The sequence below is a fragment of the Adiantum capillus-veneris genome, chromosome 4 (genome assembly GCF_014529385.1).
Source record: "Adiantum capillus-veneris isolate H3 chromosome 4, ASM1452938v2, whole genome shotgun sequence".
Taxonomy (NCBI): Eukaryota; Viridiplantae; Streptophyta; class Polypodiopsida; order Polypodiales; family Pteridaceae; genus Adiantum; species Adiantum capillus-veneris.
Window position 1 is genome coordinate 20921533 of NC_140934.1, and position 26515 is coordinate 20948047.

General features: G+C 44.6%; 1 protein-coding gene across 1 annotated transcript in view; it reads right to left on the reverse strand.

Annotated features, from left to right (window-relative positions):
- The window catches only part of LOC147458837 (uncharacterized), a 130105-nt gene extending 105545 nt beyond the window's left edge, over positions 1–24560 (reverse strand). The window contains exons 1-3 of the mRNA XM_086510262.1: positions 24157–24560; positions 9571–9702; positions 5172–5407 (exon numbers count right to left, since the gene is read on the reverse strand). Of these exons, the coding sequence (XP_086366388.1) occupies positions 5172–5407; positions 9571–9702; positions 24157–24456 (668 nt within the window). The 5' untranslated portion in view covers positions 24457–24560. The remainder of the gene's footprint in view (positions 1–5171; positions 5408–9570; positions 9703–24156) is intronic.
- Between the last annotated feature and the right edge of the window lie 1955 nt (positions 24561–26515).

The window sequence follows — 26515 nt, forward strand, 5'->3', positions numbered from 1 at the left end:
TGCGGTACGAGGATCAGAGATGCTTGGGTTTGTTTTTGCTCGAGCTGCGCAGACACAGAGAGAGCCTGATGAGAGGAGAGGCTAACCAACATCACAGACAGATCACAAACTTCTTTAGAGCAGACACTGGACACCCGAAGGAGTTACTACCACAACAGAGCTCACCGCCTCGCGCGAGAGGCACACTGATCGACCGGGCGACCGAGCTGGGGAGATCCCGACGCCCACGACTACGGAGGACTACACAGCACAGACGGAGGCTGCATCAGAGGATTTGGATCACTTTGGCCCGACATGCACGACGCCCGGTCAGACTACTGACCATGGAGGAGATTGATGAGATCTGCCAGCGACCGATGCTGGATCTCTTGTGATTTTAGCTATCCCAGGTAGCTGATTAGTTCACACCTTGGAGTTTAGGATTCCATAGTATTCATTTTGTCATTGTCATTTTCATTTCATTTTGTTACTTTTGTTACTCAGACTTTGTATCAGATCCACCACATTGTAACTTTTAGGTCTCATAGGTCACTTTGGCCTTTTGAAGATGTTAATATAACATTTCATTTCATTTCATTTCTCTTTGATACTTTGGTTGCCTCTACTATGTTATATGGGGTGCAGGTTTGGAGCTAGGGAGATCTAGACGACCTCGAGGGAGGAGAGGAGCTACACAATTTCGAAGGAGGCTATGGCAAAAGATTCAAGCCATGCTCTTTCGTCGTCCAGAGTGCAGATGAAGATGGATCTCTACTCCCCTCCCATATTGTCTTCACATTGTACTGCTTAGTTTAGCATCCCGCAATATTTATATTTTGTTATCCTAGTTTAATTTATTTTGTTAATCTGACTTTGTATCAGATACACCGCATTGTAACTTTCTGGTCTCATAGGTCACTTTGGCCTTTTGAAGACGTTAATATAACATTTCATTTCATTTCTCTCTCTCTCTCTCTCTCTCTCTCTCTCTCTCTCTCTCTCTCTCTCTCTCTCTCTCTCTCTCTCTCTCTCTCTCTCTCTCTCTCTTTGTACCCAGACTTGGTACTAGACTCACCATTGTAATCAGTTTGGTCTCATAGGTCATTTTGGCTTTTTGTAGACGTCAATATATCATTTCATCATTGAGGAGGGCAGAGCACATGGGAGACGGATCTATTGTAGCTTTGTGGATTTTCGCAAAGCATTTGACATGGTACCAAGGGCTCGATTGATGCGCAGACTGCAAGAGATGGGGGTGCCCATAGAGATAATTTGGGGGATAATGGCTTTGTACAAATCAGTGGTGGGACATGTACGCACTCTAGAAGGGGTATCTGATTTAGTTCGCTCTACTATTGGAGTGAAACAAGGTTGCCCATTGTCTCCTACTCTATTCGGTATGTATGTGGATGAGGTGTCTGATTACATTGACAGAAAGGGTGACAGGGGTGCCCAGCTGGCAGGGACGTGGATCCCATTGTTGCTTTATGTTGATGATATTGTACTGATATCTGACTCACCAGAAGGTATGCAACGACATCTGGACGCACTACGCAGTTTTGCAAAGGATAGTGGCATGGGTGTAAACCTAGGTAAAACAAAGGTTATGGTGTTTAACACCACACCGCAATGGGTCAGGAGATCAGTACCTACTTTCAAATATGGTCAGAAGATTGTGGAGTATACAGATGCATACACTTACCTGGGGGTAGTCTTCACGGGGCCGAGATTTTCTTTGAGAAGAGCAGCAGAGACTAGACTAACTAGAGCCGGTGCGGCTCTGGGAGGAATGGAGAGGATGTGTTCACAAGTTCAGTTCCAGGAACCTAGGACAAAGTTATGGCTCTTTGATACTTTGGTAGCCTCTACTATGTTATATGGGATGCAGGTTTGGGGACCTTCTATAGGCCAGGATGGGTGGAGGCGTATGGAGAAGCCCCTGGCATCTATGATCTCTCGGCTGATTAGAGCCAAGGTTTCTGTACCGCATGATATCATTCGAGCGGAATTAGCTGCCCCCCCTATGGAGATTGAGGCGCTCACAAGATCAGTCTCCTTTGTACACAGTCTATGGGATACTACCAGAGACAAATATGCCAGGGTGGCTCTAGAGTCCTCCAGACAATTATCTTTTAATGGGGACACATCATGCTGGTATGCTCAGATGACCATGGTTTCAGACACATGGTTTCACCATGGATAGGTTGCCTCCTTTTCAATACTCTCTTCAGGCACCCTTGAGGTCTTTGACACGGGTAGAGATTAATAGACTCATCCGTCAGGATTTGATCCAGCTGGACACGAGAAGGACATGGATAGAGCCGTTACAAGAGTTGGGCACAAAGATGGCTTTCTATAGAGAGCATCTTCTCCACCTCACGGGGGATGGGTTTGTGATTCGACCTAGCTATATGGACACGCATCTTTCGCATGGTTTGCGTTGTGCCATTGGCTAGATACACACGTCCTCACATCAGCTCGAGATTGAGATTGGCAGATTCAGAGGGACACCGACAGATAACAGAATATGCCGCTTATGCCATCTAGAGCCAGAGACAGAAGTACATTACATATGTCATTGCACAGTATACTATGAGATACGAGGTCGTTTTCACTGTCTATTCAGAGAAGGTTTTGGGCCTCTATCTAGGGTCATGAGTTATGAGGATCAAAGATGTCTTGGGCTTTATCTACTTGAGTTACACAAGCATAGAGGAACCTTACTGAGGAGAGGTGAAGAGAGACATCCCAAGAGACAGATCACAGATTTCTTTACACTAGGTACTGTACACCCAGAAGAACAGACAAAGGAGCAACCAGCGACGGTGGAGAGGTCTACCCGCACTACTGGCATTCTCATAGACCGAGCATTGGAGCTAGGGAGATCTAGACGACCCCGAGGGAGGAGAGGAGCTACACAATTTCGAAGGAGGCTATGACAAAGGATTCAAGCCATACTCTTTCGTCGTCTAGAGTGTAGATGAAGATGGATCTCTACTCCCCTCCCATATTGTCTTCACATTGTACTGCTTAGTTTAGGATCCCGCAGTATTTATATTTTGTTATCCTAGTTTAATTTATTTTGTTAATCTGACTTTGTATCAGATACACCGCATTGTAACTTTCTGGTCTCATAGGTCACTTTGGCCTTTTGAAGACGTTAATATAACATTTCAGAGTGCTTCATTACAATCCCATAAAGCTAGCTTTAGAGTGGTCTCACGGGTCTCATGGTAACATATCGAACTCGGCTCAAGGATAATGACTTTCCCTCCTTGACAAAAAGCGACCTTCCCTTCCTTGGCATGCAATTACCTCATATGAGCCAGCTAATTAGAGGTGAGACCATCTATAAAAAAACATGCCTATACCTCTTCTCAAGTTCGCAAAACCCTTCCTAGCTTCCATTGTTGAAAAACGAATTATAAGGGCTCTAGCTTTGAAAGTTTCTCCCCTTCATTGAGGTTGCTTGTTCTCTTCCTTACTCTCCAAGCAGCTGTATGGGTTGGCTTTTGAATCCCCATAAGATGTAGATACTTGGACAGCCTTCTGTTTCTTTGCTATCTCAATCCATTGTATGTTCTCTTCATGTTGTTTTACAACATCAGTCCATGGCTTTTATCCCTCTTCTACATGTGATTTTCTGTAGCAAAATTTCTGTTTTGATTTCCGGCACCTCATCACTTCTCCCTCTCTTTGGTGACCCATTCAATCTCCGATCTTTATGCCATCACTTGAGTTTTGAGTTGCTCTACCACCCCTTCTTTCTTGGTCATCTTCTTTCCCCATTCCTCATGCATCACTTTGTATTCCGAAATGGCATCTTTAAAAGCACAATCTTATCATCTTTCTTCTAAAACATCTTTACCCATGTGTGTTGCACCTCTTTCTTCCAAGCTTCAAATTTCTTAGTTTCTGAGATGGTTAGACAGAAGATGTAGACATTTCATCTATTTCCTCACATGCTTCATTCATGGAAGTGTATGTCTTACATCTGTGTACACCACTGGGGAAAGGAAATCAGAAGCTTTTACGCGTCTTAAGCAAGTCATTATTGAGGTTGGCCTGGAAAATGTTATGCCAATTGCGTTCAAGCTAGGGAATTCATTGAGCAAGAGTAGCCAACCATTGCTACACCAGATGTGCATGCCATTCCTTGGACCTCTCGTTTGAGGACATGGACAACTTTTTTGTGTTACAAAAGTACTCAACCAAGAATGAACAATTGGCACTTGTCACAAGAAAGTCCACGGCCCTCGTGCATTATTTAGATATCTCAGTAAGAAGGGACTTGGTGAAGCCTCCAATGATTTGTTTTGCATTCTGGTCCATTATGCCTGCCAATCTCTTGGATGACAAAGTATGCAAGGTCTTTGCAAACTTAGGATTGATGAAAATTTTGTGAGAACAAAGGCATTGAGGCCCATATGGCTATTGAGGTATCACAAATTGTACTCTCCGCCTCTTTCTGGTAAGGAGCAAGGACCACTGTCAAGAAATGTTCTCTTATCTTAAAGATTTTTCCCTTGGGGAAGAGGCCACTATGCTTGTGAAGGAGCTTACAGATTGTATGGTGGAGACACTGCAAAAGATGCACAGCATGCAATGGAGTGTACGTCACAACTCATGTACCAATGTATAGTGCCTTGATGGGAACCAGTTTTGTAGGCTCAACGCCTTACTTCTTTTCAACTCTGAAGTCTCCATTGTCTACTTACGTTACACCTTACAATCTAGTTCCTTTAAGTGACAAAGACAACTAACAAGTCACGACTCGTTATGAATCATGATTGATGAACAAGTAGATCTAGACTTCAGGCATTTGTAAATTGTGATATGTTTATACAAATGGGTTTTCGAGCGATATAGAGCATGTTTTTCCCATATTTTAGGGTGCCGTATGATAAGTGCCACATGGAATTTCCAAGGGCTCCAAACCGTATTTTTCCTTACCACAGTACCCGTATATGTTGCCGTATAGTTGCCATATGGAAAAACCATGATTTTCATACAAGGATGGCTGGCAGGTTACAAAAACCACACACTCAGAAGATTTGTCATTGAAAGTTGTTGAGACCCATGGGAAGTAGCATGAAGTAGTGGATCAATGGGCACATCACAAGTTAGAAAAATCTCCCTCCCACCTTTAACATTAACTTCAGATCAATTTTAAAGTTACCAAAAATGCATACCATATCCGCTGAAGGAGATGACGGTGAAGAATCTTCTGTACAGAGCTTAAAAATCTTTTATATTTTCTGTTCCACAAAACATAGAGGCACCAAGATTTGAATGTTCGTGATAGTAGTCCTTGCAAAATAAGTATTTCTGCATGTTTCAGCTTTGCTTTCTGGCCAGTTTTCCTATCAACGTATAGTCTCCATCCCGTGAATGCTGCTCTTGTGTATCTAGAATTGTTTCTTTTGACCTGCACAAAGATGGGTTAATATCTTCAGAGAGATTAAAAATCTGATGCAGAGCATAGACTCATCCTTGCAAGAATTGGAGAAAAGTATTTGCGAGCTTGAACTAAACAAAGGTTAAAGAAAACATTGTAGAATCCAATCTATGCACCATGGATTGCTGCTGCTTGTAAACTCCTCCAACTGAAAAACTACCACTCCTCTTGAATCATGTCAGAACACTCGATACATTGTTCTACCATCCTTTGTCTCAGCTGGCCAACTCCCAGCTCAAAACCCATTCAGATGCATTTTCCATATAAACAGCGTGATCCTCGTGAACCTACAAGATCCAACAATCTTGTCCAGAATTTCTAAATACAATCTTTTGAATTGCACCCAGAATTGCAATGAAAAGCTCTTATGCAATATTTTCACACCTAAAGCACCTCTTATCCAACCTAACTAATCACTGAAAGAAAAACAGAAGCTCCTAGTCTGTGGATCCAAACCACTTCCACCTTGATATCTGGCACTGTCACCTGCTACCTCTCAATCCTTGAAAGCCAGCCGTCTTCTAACATACTCAGGCAATCAACACGCATCAGAAAAAAGCAAGAAAACAAACGTCTTCAAAAAACACTTAGCGGCAACTAAGAATATACAGATACATTCAAATATGCTGCACTGCCAAAAGCCAGCTACGTTCTAAAATAGAAACCATCGTTGCACACTTTCACTCAGCTCAAACATCTAATTTTTTTTTTTCCAAAAGGAAATATATTTCTATTAAATCACCTCAAGGGCACAGACCCCAAGGTAGAATTACATCAGAATAATACAGAGAGAACACCATAAATGGTATCACCAAAAGATAAAATCCTAGGGCAATCTAAGATACAAGATTGCCTGGTTAAGTCTTGAAGACCTCCTAGGCGTCTTCAAAGACTCAGCAGACTTCTTAGCACTTTCTACCAAAGAAGGAAAATGCCGCTCATAAGCTGAATTTATGCCTTCAGAACTGCTGCTGATATCCAAATCACTGCCCTGAGAATCAACTGGCGGATCATGAAGAGCTGGTGAAGAAGTAGTATCCGAGGAGAGAGGAGAAACATTTTCTCTTCTTCTATACACAAGCTTTGGAGCCTCTGTCCTCCTAGCTCATCGTCTTCTTTTCTTCCCTTCCTTCCTCCTAGCTTTCTCTGCTTCACTTCTTCTCCTTACCAAGTGATCTTCCAATCCCCCATTCGCATGAAGTGCCTCTTGTTTGGAGCTTGCTGCCTTTGATCAGGAGAAATCCTGCGTCAAGTACAATCTGCAGCAGCATGGCCTTTTCTGCCACAAACAAAGGAGTGACCAGGAAGACCAATGAAGAAAATTCTCTGTAAAATTTCTCCCCCATGAATGGTCGGGAGCAAAATAAATTGCGGAGGGTTCTTCGCCAAGGATGGGAAGAGCACCATCCTTATGGAGATTGTGCGATCCTCATCATCAAGAATCACAGCATCTCCAACCACGAAACCCATACATCTCCCAATTTCATTAACATGCGGAGCAAATTCTGGAAGAAGTCCTGGGAATCTAGTTGTAACTGCAGTTCCACCTACAAGTCCATTTAGATCCATTCCCTGTGTCCATCTGGCAAGAAAGCCTATGGCAAAATGAAAGTCCATAGGGCCCTGTGCTAAGACCTCCATGGCTTGACTTTCAGACTCGAACTGCACCCTGAAGAAGCCTCTCCCGAGAGGGGAGACATTCACAATCTTAAAATTGACGTGAAGAAGCGAAGCTTGAAAGTAGTCCTTCAATAGCCTTGCTGAGCATAGACTTCCCACCACTTTATAGGCCAAAGAACAGGACTCCAAGCTCACGGTAGATTCGTGGATGGCGTGCAAGGTGTCAAAAGAAAGATGAATACCTATTGCAGAGGCGGAAGGGGGGGGTCGGAGGGCCTCATAAGGGTCTCCTGAAAAGGTTCCTCGAAGAGAAACGTCCGCCCCTGCAGCATCCATCTCCTTCCCGACATAACCCTCCATATCAATCCTTGTGTAGCTGTGTGTGTGTGTGTGTGTGTGTGTGTGGGGGGGGGGGGGGGGGGGGGGGGGGGGGGGGGGCCGAGGTAACGAGTGGCAGATCCTTATACATGAGCTCAACGAGCTACTGCTAGCCAGATCTGTAAAAATACTCGCACACACACCCACATTGATCATCCACTTGTAGCAGTATAAAAAGGTGTCTTAAGGCAGAGCAAACCATTTTACACCTCTCCAAGTGACTCTGGCCATACACTGTGGTGACCTATTTCTTTTTTATAAAAAAATGGGGTCCAATCGTATTACAAAGAAGGTGCATTAAGCACAAAAGATACCAAAAGGCTCTCAAGGTGGTAGAGAGACATCTGACGATAACCAGGCATGCTCCCATCTAGTGCTGCCACCTCTCATATGACAAATGAGCACTCCCTGCACATAAAATGTAATTCAACAAAGCTCTCCTGCCCTGAAACAGAGAGGCAGAAGGTATTCTCACTCCCCTCAAAGACTATGAATAAGCTCTCCCAACACCTCAGCTATAAAATGCTAGCAGTCCTCCAAACACCAATCTGCATCTGTGTCTCTATATACACCATCTTGTGACGCTAGCCACATAGCTTGTTGCATCTCAGGAATCCTCTAACACATAGCTAAAAAATTGCTTTCTAAATTCCTTTTGCTCAAGAACCCTCTTGAATGTAGAAAACTGTATAATGTCCATATGCAGCATAAAAACATGATTCCTGGGAACCAAAAAGCAGTCAACAAAAAGTACCTCTCCTAATGTAGCTCAAGTTTGGAGCAACTCTCTCAAAGATTTTGTGTATACATCTCCAACTCCAATGGAAAAATTGCATGGCCAAAACAAGTCTCCACCACTGCAGAAGAACATCTCAAACAAGCCCCTGGCATACCCATCAGAGCTGAACCAGCTTCCAGTCGCCAACCTTAGTATGCGGTCATCTAGACAAAGAAATTGATTTTCCTTGGACACCACAAATTCTAAGAGTCTTGACTCAAAATCCTAGAGTCTAGAGTCCTAGCATCTGATATACCCTCTGTGGTCCATTGCTCAGTCCTTGAATGGGTACAGGGCCTCAAACTTAACAAGGTTCTCCTTCCAATCTTTACTGGAAGAAAGCTGTGGGAGAATCCTGAGACAAAGCAGGCACCAAGACCCAGGATCCCAATCAAGATCGGATGGAGGGCACCACTTCCAAATCTATAACTTCCACTCAGTCAAGTAAGAAATCACAATCTCCGGGTTGACATGCCACATCTTACGGTCACAGGCAACCACCCTTAACTCTCTGCCAAAGGGAAGCCTCAACATCTGGATTGCTCATTACAATCTCTACATCAAAAAAAGTCTCTGTCGTCCTCTTGAATGAGACTCGACTCTCATATAAAAGTGACTGCTGTTCAGCTTTTAAGACCAGCTATGCACCAGATTATGAAAGTGTTGCAAAGATGTACAGCATGACATCTTTCTCTTTCCCTTTCAAGGATTTGAAGCAGGAGCAGAATGACCACATGATTGAGCAATACAATTTCTTTACTTGTTATGCATCTCCTTACAGCTACATAATGTCCTTTGTCCATCCCTAGCCCAAAGTTTACCTCTTTATTTCGTAACTAGGTTTGAATTTACTTTTTGCCCAAAAAAGCAAGCCATCATTTATGTAGAAAGAGCTTCCAAGAAGGTAAAGTGACTTTGTAATCAAAACAACAATGGTTCAAAAGTGTCGATGGGGAGCATTAACGTGCCATGTGATTTATTGAATTTGCATGCACACATCTTTGATTCACTGTTCTACTGTAATTTTTGGCACAGAAGACATTGATTTGGAAAGAATAGAACATGAAATTCAAGAAGTTTAATTCACAATGTCAATGGGAGCAAGTATCAAAACACTTATGCATAGCCTTGGTTGCAATTGAGTTTCCTATTTTTGAAATTTAACAAAGATAGGAAAGAGAAAGATGTCCTGCTGTACATCGAAATAAAATTTGAACTTCCTACGTTTGGTATCAACATTTTCAGAAAACAAAATTTTGCATCTAGTTTGCAAAGGAAAATAATGCTCAAGAAATCACACAAAATCACTTTGTAAAAGAGAATATTACCAGTAATTCATACCAAAAACATTACACACCTGCAGCAAAAGCAGAGATCGATTCTTCTCAATTGAAGCTCTAACTCTTTCTGCATTTGCAGCTAGCTCGTCTAGTTGCTTGTATGCCATCTTAATAGGCAGTTCATGCTCTTGAATTGCTAACTTGATAGCCTGTAAATGATGTCGTTAAGCATCTATCTTTCTCTTTTTGTTCAAAGAAGGGTATTGCATTGATGACAAAAAGAAGGTACAAACGATTTCAAAATAAGAGAGGTTACAAGACTAGTAGAGAGAGAGGGCTCAAATCCACCTAGACCCAATTACATTAAACTAAGATGGTTAAGGCTTGAACACTCCATGGAAAGATGTCATGAAGTCACATTAGGAGACACTTGCAAGAGAAGCAAGCAACGCAACTAACAGATATGCCTCTTTGTCCGAGGGTCCAAATTTAAAGATAGATACACTAGAGGTTGGGGCACAAAACACTCTGATTGCCAATTACCCACCATACATAACCCTCGTTGCAAATGATGATTGCACTGACCGTAGCATAGCATTTTTAAGACACAAGCACATCTCATGTTGCTCAGAGCATGTAGAAATCCATGTCCCCAGTCTCAGTCACAATGGATAAGTAGGGCATGATATGTGAAACCGGTTGGCACTCACAACAGCCTGTAGAGAACTGCACAATCTTATTGAACACTGTTAACTCTGCAAACACTTCACTTTTAGGACAGATAGTCACCCCTAAGGTAGGCAGTAGACAACCCTGGTGGTACTTCATTCTTTATTGATTCTTCAAATGGATTAAAACTGATCTCAGAGAGACCACACATGGTATCTTTGTTACAACTTGCACTATGGATGGCCACATATTTGTGTCTCTTGGTCAACAAACGCAAGTTCCTAAAAAGCAAGTGAGTTTACGATAAAGGCATATTGCTAAAAAGCTCCTACTATGGGATAACTGTAAAAATTGTTTGCATGTAGGTGTCCATACAGCTGCCACATCAGCCTTTGTGTCCGTATAGTGTCTCTGTGGTTGTGCCACATCATCAATACGTACTGTTGTTTGTATGGTTATGTCACATCATCAGCTTATGACATACCTTACTCATAAGGAAGAGTAATCATCCTTGCTTAACCTGTCACGCGCACATCTAGCCCTATGTGCATGTGAACAAGCTAACTCCTATTTCTAGGGTTTAGGACAACCTAGGAAATGTTATGGCACCCTTGTGAGCAGGATATGCATGTCCAGGCACTTTAGATTAGTTGCATACCCTCTAATTGCACATGAGCAGGATATACGTGTCCAGGCACTTTAGATTAGTTGCATACCCTCTAATTGCACATGAGCACAGCCAGTGTTTGTTAGGTATAGGCATTGGGGAGTGTTCCCATATGATTGCATTAGTACCCAGCTTAGGTATTTATTTGCATGTGAATCACCTCTTATAACTGAGTTTATAACTCATTAAATAGTGAATCGTGGGATTTTGGATTGGCATTGCCCAACCCAGTTTTAATCCCCTATATAAGTGATCCCAAAGGTCGCTTCTCAAGCATAAATAGTACCCTCAGTACCAGCACCCAGTACCCGTAGCACCATCACCATCCATGGCGTTTTTGCATCAGCATTTTCAGCCATGACCAGCAGACCATCAGCGTTTGCAGCCATGACCAACAGATTTGCATCGCCATCAGTTTTCAGCCATAGTCCCAACGTTTTCAGGTTTAGACCTCAAATCAGCCAGCGTTTTTCAGTTTTTAGCCCATCGTTGTCGGCGATAGCAAATCAGCCCATAGCCTCGTCGCAGTTGCAGATCCCATTCAGCATCCCTAGCGTTTTGCATTTTCAGCCCTTAGCCTTGCAGATCCAAGCATATACAACAAAATCCCATGAGCATCAAGACCATTGTACCAGCATTTGTGCAATCTAAAGCAAATGTCTCTAGCAATAGAGAGGGGGGCCCTTGGAGGGGGTTTGGGAGCCCATCTGGTGTTAGTTCAACTTAGTCTTCTTTCTCTCTCTTGCTCTATCACTAACCTTCACTCACAGTATCATTCTCTCTTCTCTCTCTAGTCTTTGCACACTCTCGTGAAGTAAAAGGAACTCTCTCATTCAGTAAAAGGAACCTTGAGTACGCAATGAACACTCATCCTAAGTATTCACCATCAATCACTTCTGTTGCACATTACATAACCTGTCAAAACCAACCTCAACAAAACACATCAACACACATCGTTTCCATGCAGAGATGATCACACAAATCTTGCCTGCAGTTATGTCATGAATCTATCTAGGCAAGATAGTACACATATGGCATACAAACCACATATGGGACATCTCGGTCCAACATTTCATAGTAGACCCATCTAGATGTCACAACTAGACATCACACTTTGGTCTACATACTTTACATCAAACTCATTTGACGTGTTGTAGCCCAGCTACCATGTTGGTAGCCAGTGCCAACATATGGGAATGGTTATCGACCCAAGTCCCTAGTCTAGACCATTGGACTGGTGAATCTACTTGTGAAGCTAACCTTGCAACTTTTGGACAACCACTTCAGTGGGAGGTGGACAAGCGATAGCACGCCATCATCGTGGCCTAGCGCCTGCCTAGTCTATCAGCGGCCACAACCTACAAGATCTACCTCATCCACTCACCACGTGTGGAGATTTTTTATCATTGTATATGCCAATATAGAGATATCAACTCGGACTATCAGTATCTTGTCTACCACTGAGTCTTTGAGTCTTGTTACTTGTGTTCTTGATTCTTGAATTACACCTACAACACTACTGTCTTCATTGCATAGTTAAAACTTAAGCCTCGAGACCCTCCTTGTACCCTATTAGTCCTTGGTCTGGAGCTGAGTGTGCTGCCTCCTAGTCACTATAGCCAGTACATTGTTTTTCTATTTCCTGTCTTACAATTGTTGTGCCTTTCCTTGTTGTCTTTAGTAGCTAGCTACGGTCATTGCGGGTGTGTTCCAAGAGAGGTTTCTTGCGCACATTGCACTTCGCGGCATAAGCCCACACTACAAATCACTAGCACAACACAGTTTTCCTTCTATACGTGCTCTCATTTAGTCGTGGCTCCAAAGATGACTCCACAAAGCCTTCTAGTGTCCTTACCCGAGCTCAAAGAGCAGCAGAATTGGCATCAACTCCTAAAATTACTTCTTCCCTTCCTTCAAAGCCGCCCACCTCTCACGGAAAGGTACACGGCTGAATCAACCTGTAGACATTGATGGGGCCTACATGGAGGCTTTACATGAGCTTCAATAGCTGGCAAAGCAACAATCACCTTTAGAGTCTGCTTAGTCAAGTCCCCTCTGCAGGGTAGCTTCTTGTCTACTTATCAGTAGGTATCACTCCATGATTTTTTTTTGCATGGATTCTCGGCTCCGTGGTGGTACACTAGCTATTATCCATTCATAGTAGCCAAGTATCACCAGAGTACCACGTGCCGATCTACTAGAACAGAAAAGATGATGGAATGGATGTGGATAATTTTGGGGTCACACCATAAGCACATCTAGTCCCATGGCTTTTGTGAGCTGCAACAGGAGGGTTCTTACCGCAAATACTTTATGTCAATTTGGTGACTAGCATTGGAATTTACGGTTTCTCTACCTTGCCATAGGTGGATAGAGCCTTTGGCAGATTTGTGTAAAGGGGGCGAGAAAAGGGGCTGTATTCTGTGTACAAAAGAGACCTTTGTAGATGCTCAATGGCCTATCACCCACACGAAGTACAAAAGCGAGGTAATAATGGTAGGCTATGTAGACCTCAAGGTGGTATGTGCAATGAGTGTAAAATGAACCACTAGGGATGTGGGTATGATCTCGATTGAAAAGAACTGACGATCTTGCCCATGTGTGAAGAAAGGCGCATCTATGCTGCTCTGTTGCCCTAGAGGAGCCGGCTGAAGCATCCCATTGACTGCAAAGAGTATGCGACAGCTCAATCCAAATGGCTGTCAAAATGATGGATGTAGGGAGGGACTGTGAGCCCAGAATGTGAAGCCTTCCACATCGTCCAAAGCGTGATGTTGCATATCATAGTGAAAACTGTGTCCCACCTCCACTTGGTGACCTGCATCTGGTCTATATCCTAAGGAGGTAAGCATGGAGATTGGATCTATCAGCAAGCCTTGAAAATATGTGTGACCCTGGAAATTGCAAAATCCATGCAGCTACCCCCCACATCATGAATCCATCATGGATGCCCACTCTAATCAAGAAACAACGAATTGCCATCCACACTGGTTGCGCATATGGTTAAACCCAGAAACAATGCCTCGAGGACTCAAGCTCTAAAGTACATCTTTGACAAGTAGGATCATAACTAGTGACTGCAACCAAGTGCAAACAGGCAATCTTGGATTCCTGCATGTGCTATCATCCACATGAAAAAACATATCTTGTGTCCGATCCTAAGGATCCCGATGCATGACCAAAACTGTCGTTGAGGGATACAATGTAATTAAAAAACGAAAGAGGGGCTCTGTCATCGCACAATGAAGGCCACTGCCACTCACCAAGATCCTAGTCCAAATGAACAAGGGGTTTTCCTTGCCAAATCCACAATCTCCAAAGTGGTGCCTCATCAGTAGTGAAATCAGGGTCAACACTGTCCAACCCATGCCCAAGAAGAGGTGCAGTCCGTAGGGCTACATCCTCTGTCTAGGACTCCCCACATACAAATACATAGCAAAAAGCACTCTAGGAAAACTATATCACGATGTGTCTACAACAAGCTGCATCAAGTGGCATCACACTGAACTTGGCTAGCGTCCGAAGTGTCTATAAGGAGTCTATCACTGCCAAGTCTCCCTTGTGGTGTGCGAGAACTCAAAAGCCTGGACCTTGAGCCCATCGAGTACTGTTTGCAGAGTCCACTTTGTGTGATCCCTGCCACACAGTAGAACCAACCATTGTATCCAAGGCCTCGGTGCCTCTGGCTGCCAAAAAAAGAACATGTACTCTGAAACAAGTTGCCTTGAGGTCAAGGGATGGGTCACCAAGAAACTGCATAGAAGCGTAGTCAAAGAAGTCGCATCATCAGAGGAATGTTGAAACTCGTTAGCCTGCGCAGGACTTTCGCAATAGGAGAAGTCTGCACCAAAAATGGCTTCCTCGGATAGGGCAGTCCCTCCCGAGCCAGCTAACTCGTAGCAAAAGCACTGCCAAGAGATCTCCTAGCTATTGAAGAGTGTCCTGTGTCCTGTCCCCTGAGCCGGTGGTGGAGTGTGGAAAGGGCCAGAAAAGAGGATATGAGGGCAGTGGGGATGATGGGAGGGGCAGGAGGAAGCGAAGGGGGGGGGGGGGGGGGGGGGGGGATTCAGTACTTAGGGGGGGTGCAAGGGCTGATGGCGACGAGGCTGAGGTGGAAGGAGGCTCCTTAGAAGCATCCTGTTGTAGAGGGTCAAAACAGTTCCCTGTAGGAACCCAATGTTGCTGGCTTATCGTGGGTCAGCCACCAGGGGGGCAAGTGGCGAGCCCATCTCTAGCGGCGGCAGCCATGTACCTACAGCCAACTATTAGCTGTATCCAAGGCCTCGGTACCTCTGGCTGCCAAAAAAAGAACATGTACTCTGAAACAAGTTGCCTCGAGGTTGAGGGATGGGTCGCCAAGAAACCGCATAAAAGCGTAGTCGAAGAAGTTCCATCATTGGTGAATGTTGAAACTGGTTAGCCCGAGCAGGACTATCGCATAGGAGAATTTTGCACCAAAAATGGCTTCCTCAAGTAAGGTAGTCCCTCCCGAGCCAGCCAGCTCGTAGCGAAAGCACTACCAAGAGATCTCTGAGCTACTAAAGAGTGTCTTGTCCCTTGAGCCGGTGGTGGAGCATGGGAAGTGTCAGAAGAGGAGGCTACGGGGGTAGTGGGGACGATGGGAGGGGCGGGGGGGTGTCAGCAAGCAAGGGGGGTGGGTGGAGGGGCTGATGGCAACGAGACCGAGGTGGAAGGAGGCTCCTTAGAAGCATCCTGTTGTAGAGGGTGAAAATGGTTCCCTGTAGGAACCCAATGTTGCTAGCCTGTCGTGGGTAGACCAACAGGGGGTGCAATGTGGCGAACCCGTCCCTGGCGACAACGGCCATGTACCTGCGGCCAACCATTAGCTTGCTAGCCACCCATCTCTGAAGAAGTGCTAGCCTGTGCACCCAAGGTCTCTGTCTGCTCTGTCGGTCCAGTCTTGGGAGGCTGAGCATGTGTCGTGGGTCAAGATCCCTTGCGAGGACAGGCCATCGCAAGATGGCCCATCTGTCTGCATATGAAGCGCTGGTTCAGGAGACCCGAATACTCCACACTCTGGCAGAGCCAGCTGCCACTCACCCTAGGAAGAAGGACTACCTTCGGGCGTGTGTGGGACCTGGGTGCCCCAAACCAAAACGCGTACAATAGGTATACCTGTTGTCTTGGCAGCGATTGAAGCTGTCGTGTGCGGGGTCTTCAAAACACACTCAATCTCAGAATCAATCCTAGATAAAAGCAAAAGGTACCCTCTCCTCAGGCCAGGGAAGCATACCAAAATGGGCAAGTCTACTTTCTCAATAAGAACATCAGAAGCTGGGTCGAAACAATGGCGCCACTGTCGAAAGTGAGCCCTGACTACTCTAATGGCCAGCGCACTCATCAAAAGGACCTTGAAAGCCATCTCGAGAGATCGAACTAGATCTGATAGTAACCATGGCAGAGGAGCCGTATGTCAATAATCTTTCCCACTTTTGCAAGAAGGCTGGCCTAGAGGAGGTCGCGCCTCACCTCTACTGGGTCGGGTGCGAATAATCTTGCAGATGACGGAGGTGGCCTGAAGGCGCTCCACATCTGCTGCAAGGATCGCATTCCTTGTCGACGATAGAGCAAGCCGGATGGTCGGCTCTACAAAGTCAAGCTAGGGGGCTTCGTAGAAGTCCCCCTCTGGTGGAGCAGGAGCCTGCATCTGTGTCTGCTACTACTTTTTTATTTTATTTTTTTATATTTTTTTGGGGGGGGGAGGGGGGGAAGGGGGGAGCGACACGTCCTTTGCTCCTACAAACCCTCTCTCAAGGAGGTCCGAGCGGCAAGAGGGAGGCCGGTACAGTCTTATGGGCACCTTCTTTAACAACATCATTATATGCTCCAAGAATCAAGAAGAGCAAAGAAAACATCTCTTGCAAGTCTTTGAGGCACTGCAGAAACACAAATCGGTGATCAACGAGAAGAAGGGTGAGTTTTTCCTACCAGAGAAACACTTTTTCGGACACATCATCTCAGCAAAGGGTGTTTCGATGGACCTGGCCAAGATATAGACCATTCGGAGCCAGATCAAAGAATGTGTATAAAGTTCGAAGCTTTTTGGGTTTGTGCTCATATTACCTGCGGTTCATTAAAGTTTGCAGGGATTGCTTTGACTTTTCATACCCTGACTTCGAAGGTGTTCCGTTCACTTGGGGACCCTCAAAAATTACAGCGTCTGATACACTCAAAAAGAAGTTGCCAATTGGACCTGTTTTGATATTGCGAGATTCACAAAAGCCATTTGAGGTCTACTGTGATACTTGTGGTAGCAGTCTGGGGCTTGTCTTAATGTAAGAGGGCCATGTCATAGCTTATAAGAGTAGAATGTCCTCAAGACCTGAGCGGGTTGCATAGATATATGAGAAAGAGCTGTTAGCAGTGATAAACGCTCTGACTCAGTGGAGGCATTACTTACTTGGAGCAGATTTCACAGTTTTTTATCGATCATCAAAGTTTGAGCACAGAGAAAGAAAAGTGAAGGGTAAGCTGGTCCGCCGATATTTGGTCAAGTCCAAGAACTATCCGGCTCTTGATGCAATGTAAGGTGCAGCGGAATGAATGTTGAACTTTGCTGAAGATGAGTGCTCCGAACTGTGCTCAAGGTTCCTTTTACTTATGGAAGGGAGAGCCTTCTGTTCCTTTGGTGAGAGAGTGCAATGGACACAAACAAAGTGGATGAGCACTGTGAATGAAGGTGCTGAGAGAGAGAGAGAGAGAGAGAGAGAGAGAGAGAGAAGAAAATACGACAATAGAAAAGCTGTCAAACCCTCCTCCGAAGGCCCCACTCTCTATGGCGAGAGCGGTCTACTTACGATTGCACAAATCTCTACAATACTTGGACTTGCCGACGATGTCGACGACGATGAGCACGATGACGAGACGGGTTGAAATCTGAAAATGCTAATGGCTGAAATCTGCAAATCTTATCTGTTAAATTCTGACTCTATGTCGGCGACGACGGCGATGCAACAACGACGCGCTGAAAACGCAGATGCTGAAATCTGCATTTTCCGGGCTGAAACTGCAAACTTCGCAGGATCTGACCGTGCGGCGAGGATCTGCTGCGGAAAGGTGAGATCTGCGAGGTTCGGGACTTCTTCTACGATGTCTGACTGCTGAAAACTGAAAACGCTGGTCCTACTGTGGATCTTGTCACGATGGAACTGCAAAACGCCAAGGGCTGATCTGCAACCATAAACGCTAGGGCTGAATTTTGCTATTTGCGGGGGAAAACTGCTAACGCTAGGGTTGATCTGCTGTTGCTGTGGAATCTGCTATCGCCTGGAATCTGCAAGAGCAAAAACACTCGCTGATCTAGTCCAAAAACGCTAGCTTTATGCTGTGAAGCAAAAACGCTAGGGCATCTGGGGTTCTGCTGAGAAGTTGCCTGTTGAGCGAGTGCTCCTGCTCCCTCTTCTGCTAGAGAGTGCTAGCACTAGGTTTGCTTATATACAAACTTAGCAAAATTGCCCTACCTACTTTCCAACAAAAGTCACTTAAAAATAATAAATGAAAAATGTCAAAAATAGGGAAAATAGGTCTATGCACTGTAAAAATGCTATTGATGGGATCTGACTGGAATCTGATGGTCATGCTGTGTGCAACCAGAGGATATGCATCTAATCCAGCGTAACCACAAAACGTTTCAAGGCCGAAACGTTTCACCCTGAAACGCGGCGTTTCACCACGAAACGTTTCAGTCCAAAATGAGAGCACAGTGAAACGTGAGACCGAAACGTGCGTTTGACGGCTTTGAAACTAAAACTATGGTAACTTGTTAGTGAAACGGCTAGTGTTTCACTTGGTGAGTGAAACATTTCAAGGCCCGAAACGTTTCACCTGCCCTTACCTACCGAAACGCGTTTCATGGTGACGCTGATCTAATCTAAGTGTCTGGACATGCATGGTCTGCGAACAGACTCACAAAAGTGCCAGATCACTTCCTATTCTAGACTGACTTGACTGAATTGAACCCTAGTCACGCTGTAGCTTGTCCACGGACACATAGAGTTGGATGTGTCACCTCCTTTTCAAAGTGAGGTACTGGTACCGAACTGTATGGCGTCGAGGGAGATCGGCAACAACAACCGGAATCGTGAAAAGGACTCTTCGCCGGCCCACTCAGATGTGTGGGTCGTGCGATACTTGAACTTCATAAAGGTCTGCAACGCTTGCTTCTCTGGGCCGCGCCGAAAGCGACAAAGTCTTCGGTGGCTCCTTTGATGCTTCAACTTCGTCTAGAGTCATGCTTCCTCCTCCTTCAAAAATCTCCGATGCTGAAAATTCTTGAAACCACTTCCAACACAAAAACATGAACATACCTATTCCATCTAAAGTGACTGGAAAAATACTACTCTTCAGTAGAGCCTGTGCATGCAATGGAGATGAACATAGAGATGGAGTGCCAAACCGTTCATCAAACACACACAAACAATGAGATCGAATCTTGACTTTTTGATCTAAATCAATCAACTGTGGCAAATCACAATGGAAATGCCGATGTTTGATGCTCAATCCTTCTTGTGCTCTTTCTACGACTGTGTCGTGCCAAGGAAGAGACATGGAATGTAAATTCCTTGAATGCAAACATTTCATCTTTTCTTGAAAAATCCACATACATCCGTGCTCATCCATGAGTGAATCGTGCTCAACGTACAATACGCCATGCCTAGGAAAAGGAATCGCATAAAGACGCAGACTAACATACAGGAAACGATCACGAATGAAACACTTGTACAATGCGTACTAACTAATCATTCGAACACATAATACTTCGTGTGAGGGATCTGTGGACCTAGGCTTGAGAGCCAAGATCGGTTGTTCCTGAGGGGGTTCTTTGAACTTAGGCTCGTGAGCCAAGATCGGTTCTTCGTGATTGATCGAATCTGCAATGAGGTTAGCTTCACTAGAAAAAGTATCAACTAACACATCATCCTTGTGAACAATCACATCATCTTTATCTTGCAAATCATCATGCTCGTGAGAAATCACATCTTGATCATCATGCAAATCATCATGCTTGTGAGAAATCACATCTTGATCAAGCAAATCATCATGCTTGTCATTGTCATCCAAATCATTATGCTTTGTCATTGTCATGCAATTCCTCATGCTTATCATTATCATGCAAATCATGTGTGTCTTGCTTTGGAGAAGTAGAGACTGAGAGAGTCTCCTTTTCATGATTCTGTGCAAAGTGCGCCTGCACTTGAGAAAAGAGTCACAACATCTCTTACATTCTTGCTCTGTTCTCGCGATCAATCTTGCTTGTCTTTCTTTGTTCTCGCACTCGTGCTCACTTCTATGGCTTCCATTCTTGCGTCGTATTCACAATCTATGGCTGCCCTTCTTTCTTCGTAGTCACGATCTATGGCTGCCCTTCTTTCCTCGTGTTCTAACTTCTTGTCCATAAACAACTACGGAAAATCCTTCATAGGAGTTAGTGCAATCCTTGGCGTAGATGGGGAAGAGGGAGGGTCGGAAAAACCTCTTGGTAAGGAAAATTCTTCTTCACCTCTCTCATGCTCATCACCTCCAAGCTAAGTATCCATTCCGCTTTGGGTGATGACCATCCACTGGAGTCTTGGGTTCTTGTGGGTTCTTGTGGTCTTGGGTTCTTAAGTTCACGAGAAACTTGGGTTCTTGGGGATCTTGGTTCTTGGGGTTCTTGAGTTCTTGAGATTCTTGCGGGTCTTGAGGTTCTTGGGGTTCTTCTTTCGCTTGCAATCTGTGTTAGAGAAGGATCTTCTCTTCACCCGAGTTCTGCTCTTTCCCGCGGGTGCACCCCTTGGCGGTCTTGCGCTCACACCAAGATTGCTTTTTTCCACCTCACGTCGATTGGCCGGCCGCTAAGTGCACGGTCCGCTCTCAATGAGTGAAAAGAGGCACAAGGGGAGGCTGGACAAGCCCTTCTTTCTTGGGTTTCCTGTCACTCTTCAAAGACACAATTAGGAGTCGACACGCCCAAGAGGACTTGGGTTACGTGCGATCGCAACAAGCAAAAAAAATTATGTGGTTCTTTTGGTTCTTTCCTTTTGAGTGATACAGAACACTGCCAAAGCTCTGATACCAATGTAAGGTGCAGCGGAATGAATGTTGAACTTTGCTGAAGATGAGTGCTCCGAACTGTGCTCAAGGTTCCTTTTACTTACGGAAGGGAGAGCCTTCCGTTCCTTTGGTGAGAGAGTGCAAACAAAGTGGATGAACACTGTGAATGAAGGTGCTGAGACTGAGAGAGAGAGAGAGAGAGAGAGAGAGAGAGAGAGAGAGAGGAGATTACGACAATAGAAAAGCTGTCAAACCCTCCTCCGAAGGCCCCACTCTCTATGGTGAGAGTGGTCTACTTACGATTGCACAAATCTCTACAATACTTGGACTTGCCGACGATGTCGACGACGATGAGCACGACGACGAGACGGGTTGAAATCTGAAAATGCTAATGGCTGAAATCTGCAAATCTTTATCTGTTGAATTCTGATTCTATGTCGGCGACGACGGCGATGCAACGACGACGCGCTGAAAACGCAGATGCTGAAATCTGCATTTTCCGGGCTGAAACTGCAAACTTCGCGAGATCTAACCGTGCGGCGAGGATCTGCTACAGCAAGGTGAGATCTGCGAGGTTCGAGACTTCTTCTGCGATGTTTGACTGCTGAAAACTGAAAACGCTGGTCCTACTGTGGATCTTGTCGCGATGGAACTGCAAAACACCAAGGGCTGATCTGCAACCAAAAACGCTAGGGCTGAATTTTGCTATTTGCGGGAGAAAACTGCTAACACTAGGGCTGATCTGCTGTTGTTGTGGAATCTGCTATTGCCTGGAATCTGCAAGAGCAAAAACGCCGGCTGATCTGGTCCAAAAACGCTAGCTTAATGCTGTCAAGCAAAAACGCTAGGGCATCTAGGGTTCTGCTGAGAAGTTTCCTGTTGAGCGAGTGCTCTTGCTGCCTCTTCTGCCAGAAAGTGCTAGGGCTAGGTTTGCTTATATACAAACTTAGCAAAATTGCCCTACCTACTTTCCAACAAAAGTCACTTAAAAATAATAAGTGAAAAATATCAAAAATAGGGAAAATAGGTCTATGCACTATAAAAATGCTACTAATGGGATCTGACTGGAATCTAATGGTCATGCCGTGTGCAACCAGAGGATATGCATCTAATCTAAGTGTTTGGACATGCACAGTCTGCGAACAGACTCACAAAAGTGCCAGATCACTTCCTATTCTAGACTGACTTGATTGAACTGAACCCTGGTCACGCTGTAGCTTGTCCACGGACACATAGGGTTGGATGTGTCACGTGACATGCAAAGTGGATGGAAGAGGACTTAGTAGATTCACCCCGGATCCTAGAGTTGTACCTTGAGGCTTTTGGTTTAGCACTGTCTATTCCGAAAGTGCACGATGAATTAGCAGGTTGCATACGGTGCCTGCCTGTGTGCTACATGAGAGGGAGCGACTCCACTCCTTTGTCAGAGATTGCCTAGAATGGAATAAAGTCACTAATTTCTCCATAAGATATAGGGATACTAACAAGCTGACGGTATTCTGCTAAATGACTTTATGAAAAGATGTACATTAAAATGGGAATTCCTAAAATGAACTTGTTACATGTGCTCTCTCATATGTGTCTTTTTTTAGTACCTGGCGAAAAGATGAAATAACTACAACATTTTATCTCTTTCACCTGACAAGTGATGTGAATGTGACGGTAACAAGATTTTATAGATCACGACATCTGTGAAAAGACCAGCAAGGTATAAATGTGATTACTAAATAAGTTACAATGATCATGATTCTCATATGAGATCTCGACGAGGATATGATGTGAATGTGATTGACTGTCATCTTTGTGCAAGTGTTGGATGTATGCACTCTGGTGCATAGGTACATAGAGTCAGTGTCTACTACTGAGCTAGTTTTTGTCATTTGACTATTTTGCACGCGTAATCGAGGGCGATTATTCTTCTTTCAAGAGGAGGGTATTTCACAAGTGATGACATGGCACTATTCCAATGGCCACTCAATCACCACTTAAAGAAACCAGATCATTTCCAATTAAAAAAAGCAGTCATAAATTGCGTAACAAGGACCGTAAACTGGACGCTCGAGGTGCTTTTCGTGTGGCTAAAAGTAGAGCCCAAAAAGCTATGCAAATTTGTCTTGCCCAAAAGCTGGCAATTCTGGTGCCGTGCGGATTGCCACGTAGCAGTGTGATTTGTGGTTCAGAATTCAAGTGCCACATTAGCAGCTCCTTTGTACATATGATAATGTGGCCAGGGTTCCCTCTTCCACACACTAGCTTGAGAGATCGCGGAGAAGGAGACTACAAAACATGCCCTTGTACTTTTCAGCTTCCAAAAATTGCTCGTGTGTCTTCATTGATTGATCGCAAAATAAAACAATTGCCAAGGGTGCTTGCCGGAAGAAGAAGAAGCTGAGCTCTCTCTCAAGGAACCCAGAAGTGAAGAGGAAGGGAGAATGCTTTCTCTCAAGAAACTCAGAGGTGAAGAAGAAACGTGGTTTGATTTGCTTTTTCGTTGGGAGGTCGTGGAAGGTTTTTCAGCTCTTCTACACCTACTAACTCTAATGTGTGTTGCCATGTTTGGAGCACACATAGAACCTTTTTCATGGAGACCGTTGCTGTGATCCACCGCCGGATTGCACAAGAATTCAAAGGGTTACTTGTCTTTGGTGATTATTAGAGGTCGATTTGACCAGTTCTTCTACAGATTTTCATTGAATCAATAGATTCATTATTCAATTGGTGCCAATTGTTATTTCTTCTCCTCTCTCATTGAATCAATAGATTCATCATTCAATCGGTGCCAATTGTTGTGTCTTCTCCTCTCTCATTGACTCAATAGATTCATCATTCAATTGGTGCCAATTGTTGTTTCTTCTTCTCTCTCATATCTCTCATAACGAAAGGCTCGATGCCTTCCCAATCTCCCCTCGAGAACGACACACTCCTACAACATTCTATTAACCATGTAAGGTCTTATCTAATTTCAACCAGGCAAAGGGCTCAAGAACGGATAAGAAACAGTTTTAAAGCCTAATTGCAATTTTTCTAGTTCGTTAAAAGATGGCGGTGATACCTTGGCACTCTTCCATTGACACCCAAGTCACCTTATGGCCCATTCTCAAAGAGCTTACACAAGGCATCAGGACCTATGAAATGTGTAGTTAACAAAGAGGGAGGAAAATGAGGCTGTCTAATGTCACACTGTAATGGTAGGCAAAGAAAAAATTGTGTCATTTTAACAACGTGCATGAATCGTGACTTTTTCACACAGAAAAAAGTAGTTTAAGAGGCACACCTTGATACCAGAATAAGTATCCCCTGGCGAAACGTGATTGATAAGTGCTGAATGCCGACCTAATCTCCTCTGCCGCAGGACTTCTCGGACATTTTCAAGCTCTTCACTATCAGTGCTTGCACGGCTTGAGCGGCCAGAAACAAGAGGGTGAGATGAATGCCAAGCTTGAAGAGTTGAAGGATGGGTGTCACTGTAATCAAGTCCGAGAGGCTGATGATGGAAAGAAGCATCGATTATGGCCAGTTTCGGCTCTCTCGGAGCCTGCCGGAAGGAAGACGGGTCTTCATCGGAGCCATCCATCCTGCTGCTCTCCCCCACAGACTCCTGGTGTTGGTTGTTCGAAGTCCCGGGAATTTGATTTGCAACGAACCACTTGGAGGCTCCTTTGATTTTTGGGAGTGTTTGATTTAGAAGCCTAGTGTGACTAGTGTGAAGGCTGGGCCTTGTTCACAATGCAAGCTCTAGCCCATGCCTACTTGCAATGCTAACTCATGGACGACTACCTCGAGTAGTGTTCGGGCCCGCTCAAGCCTGCCCAAGGGGTGGTAAAAACAGCTCGAGCCTCACAGCCTGCGTTTTGGCTCTGACAAGCATAGCTAAAAGAGTGTATAGTGTGACTCGTAGGGCTAAGCCAGTTCATCCCCAAAGCACAAAAGGTAGTCATGGCTTGCACTTGCCTTGTGCGTAGTCTAAACGGAACTATGGCCCATGTCACACTAGGGTGAACAAAAACTGGCTTGATGACATACAACCAATCATGAGTTTGCACCTTCCCTGCATGCTGTCACACGCAGCTGGTGGATACAAAAATTCCAAGGATGAGCTCCACGTCATGGCCAGAGCACTCTCAAGATCGTCCGAGGGGGTAGCCTCGCCCATACTCACCCAACCTATTCAACATCCAATCAATGCTCAGAGGCAACCTGCAAAAGTTGTGTGTATGTTCTTTGCAATGCCGTTGTGTGTGACCTAGAAGCCCGACGGACATAGGCAGTAGCCTTAGGTTCTTCTTTGGTAGGAAGGACAACACCCGCCAGCTTAATCGTGACCGTCGGTCACGTCTGACATAGGCCTAAGCCTCTTTTGGCCTACGCCTCACTAGTGATACCCCTAAGGTTGTGCATCTTTTTTACCACACACATGTCAATTGAAAGGACATTTAGCAATGAGGATTCTAGAAATTAGACAAAACCTTGTATTTGAATATCTTTATAAAATTTCCTGCGTACCTCGCCTTGGCACTATATGTCTTTTGATGTGACTAAGCCTATTTGATGGTGTCATAAAATCTAATATCTAATCGGCCCAAATGATTTTCTCATATTAAGCTGATCATTTAATGTGGGAGAATAAACAGGAACAAGGGTTAGAATATAGACATGTGCTTATGGATCTATCTCAACACGGGGCCAAGGTTAAAGGGGTCCAAATGAGAGATGGTATGCTAAAGAGCAATGCTATCTAATGGAGCTTAAAGACCTTATGTAATGGAATTGGCCTATTTAACTTGAGAGTAGCGGAAATTAATGAGAGTACTTTTGAGAAATGACTTTGTGAGCATAGCGGGTGAACATAATTGAAGATAGCAACATAATCATAGCAATTAGTTAACTTGGCATGAACAATACTTTTGCAAGAGAGAGAATTTAGAGAACATGACAACAATTGAGGACTGGATTATGTGGAGCCGGTCCCCCCTCCAATAGGCATTTGTATTATGATTTCTCCCATTAAGAGAGACTTGTTACAATACAATCTTTGTGTTCCTTGTGACCTAGGTGATGCAATGAAGATGGAAAGCTTCATGCATCACAAGCATAACATAAACATGAAGAAAGCTTTAACTATCCCAAGCCTCAGTCCCAAGACCTCAAACACCTTCAAAGGTGGAGAGAGCTAGTAGGGAATGAGGGTAGGGAAGAGGAAGAAGAAACATTTCATAGGAGAAAGAATTAGTTCCTCACTTATCACAACTCTTGTTGCTAGCATACATTAGCATAGTAATGAAGAAGAAGGAGATGGAAAGCTTAAGCATTGAAGCATGGCTCTTGGTTGGATTTTCACTCCATAGCCAAGAGTGTTGGTGTAGTCTCTCAACCTCTACTTGCTTGGAGAAGGAGAGGGAGCTCTTGCACTTTGCATAGCACACAATGAGAGTGTTTGTGAGTGTGTGTGGGTGAGTATACCCCCTAAGCAACCCCCTAGCTTTCTTGGGTCGACCCCCGCTTGTAGCTCATGCTTGAGGCTCATTAGACCCCTTCAGGCCTAGCCAATCATAAGCAGGAGGCTTTACAAGCAGCAAGGGTAGCCTTGAGACAAGTGTCCCCCTTTCCCCTTTGAGAGAGAGGCTAGATAAATG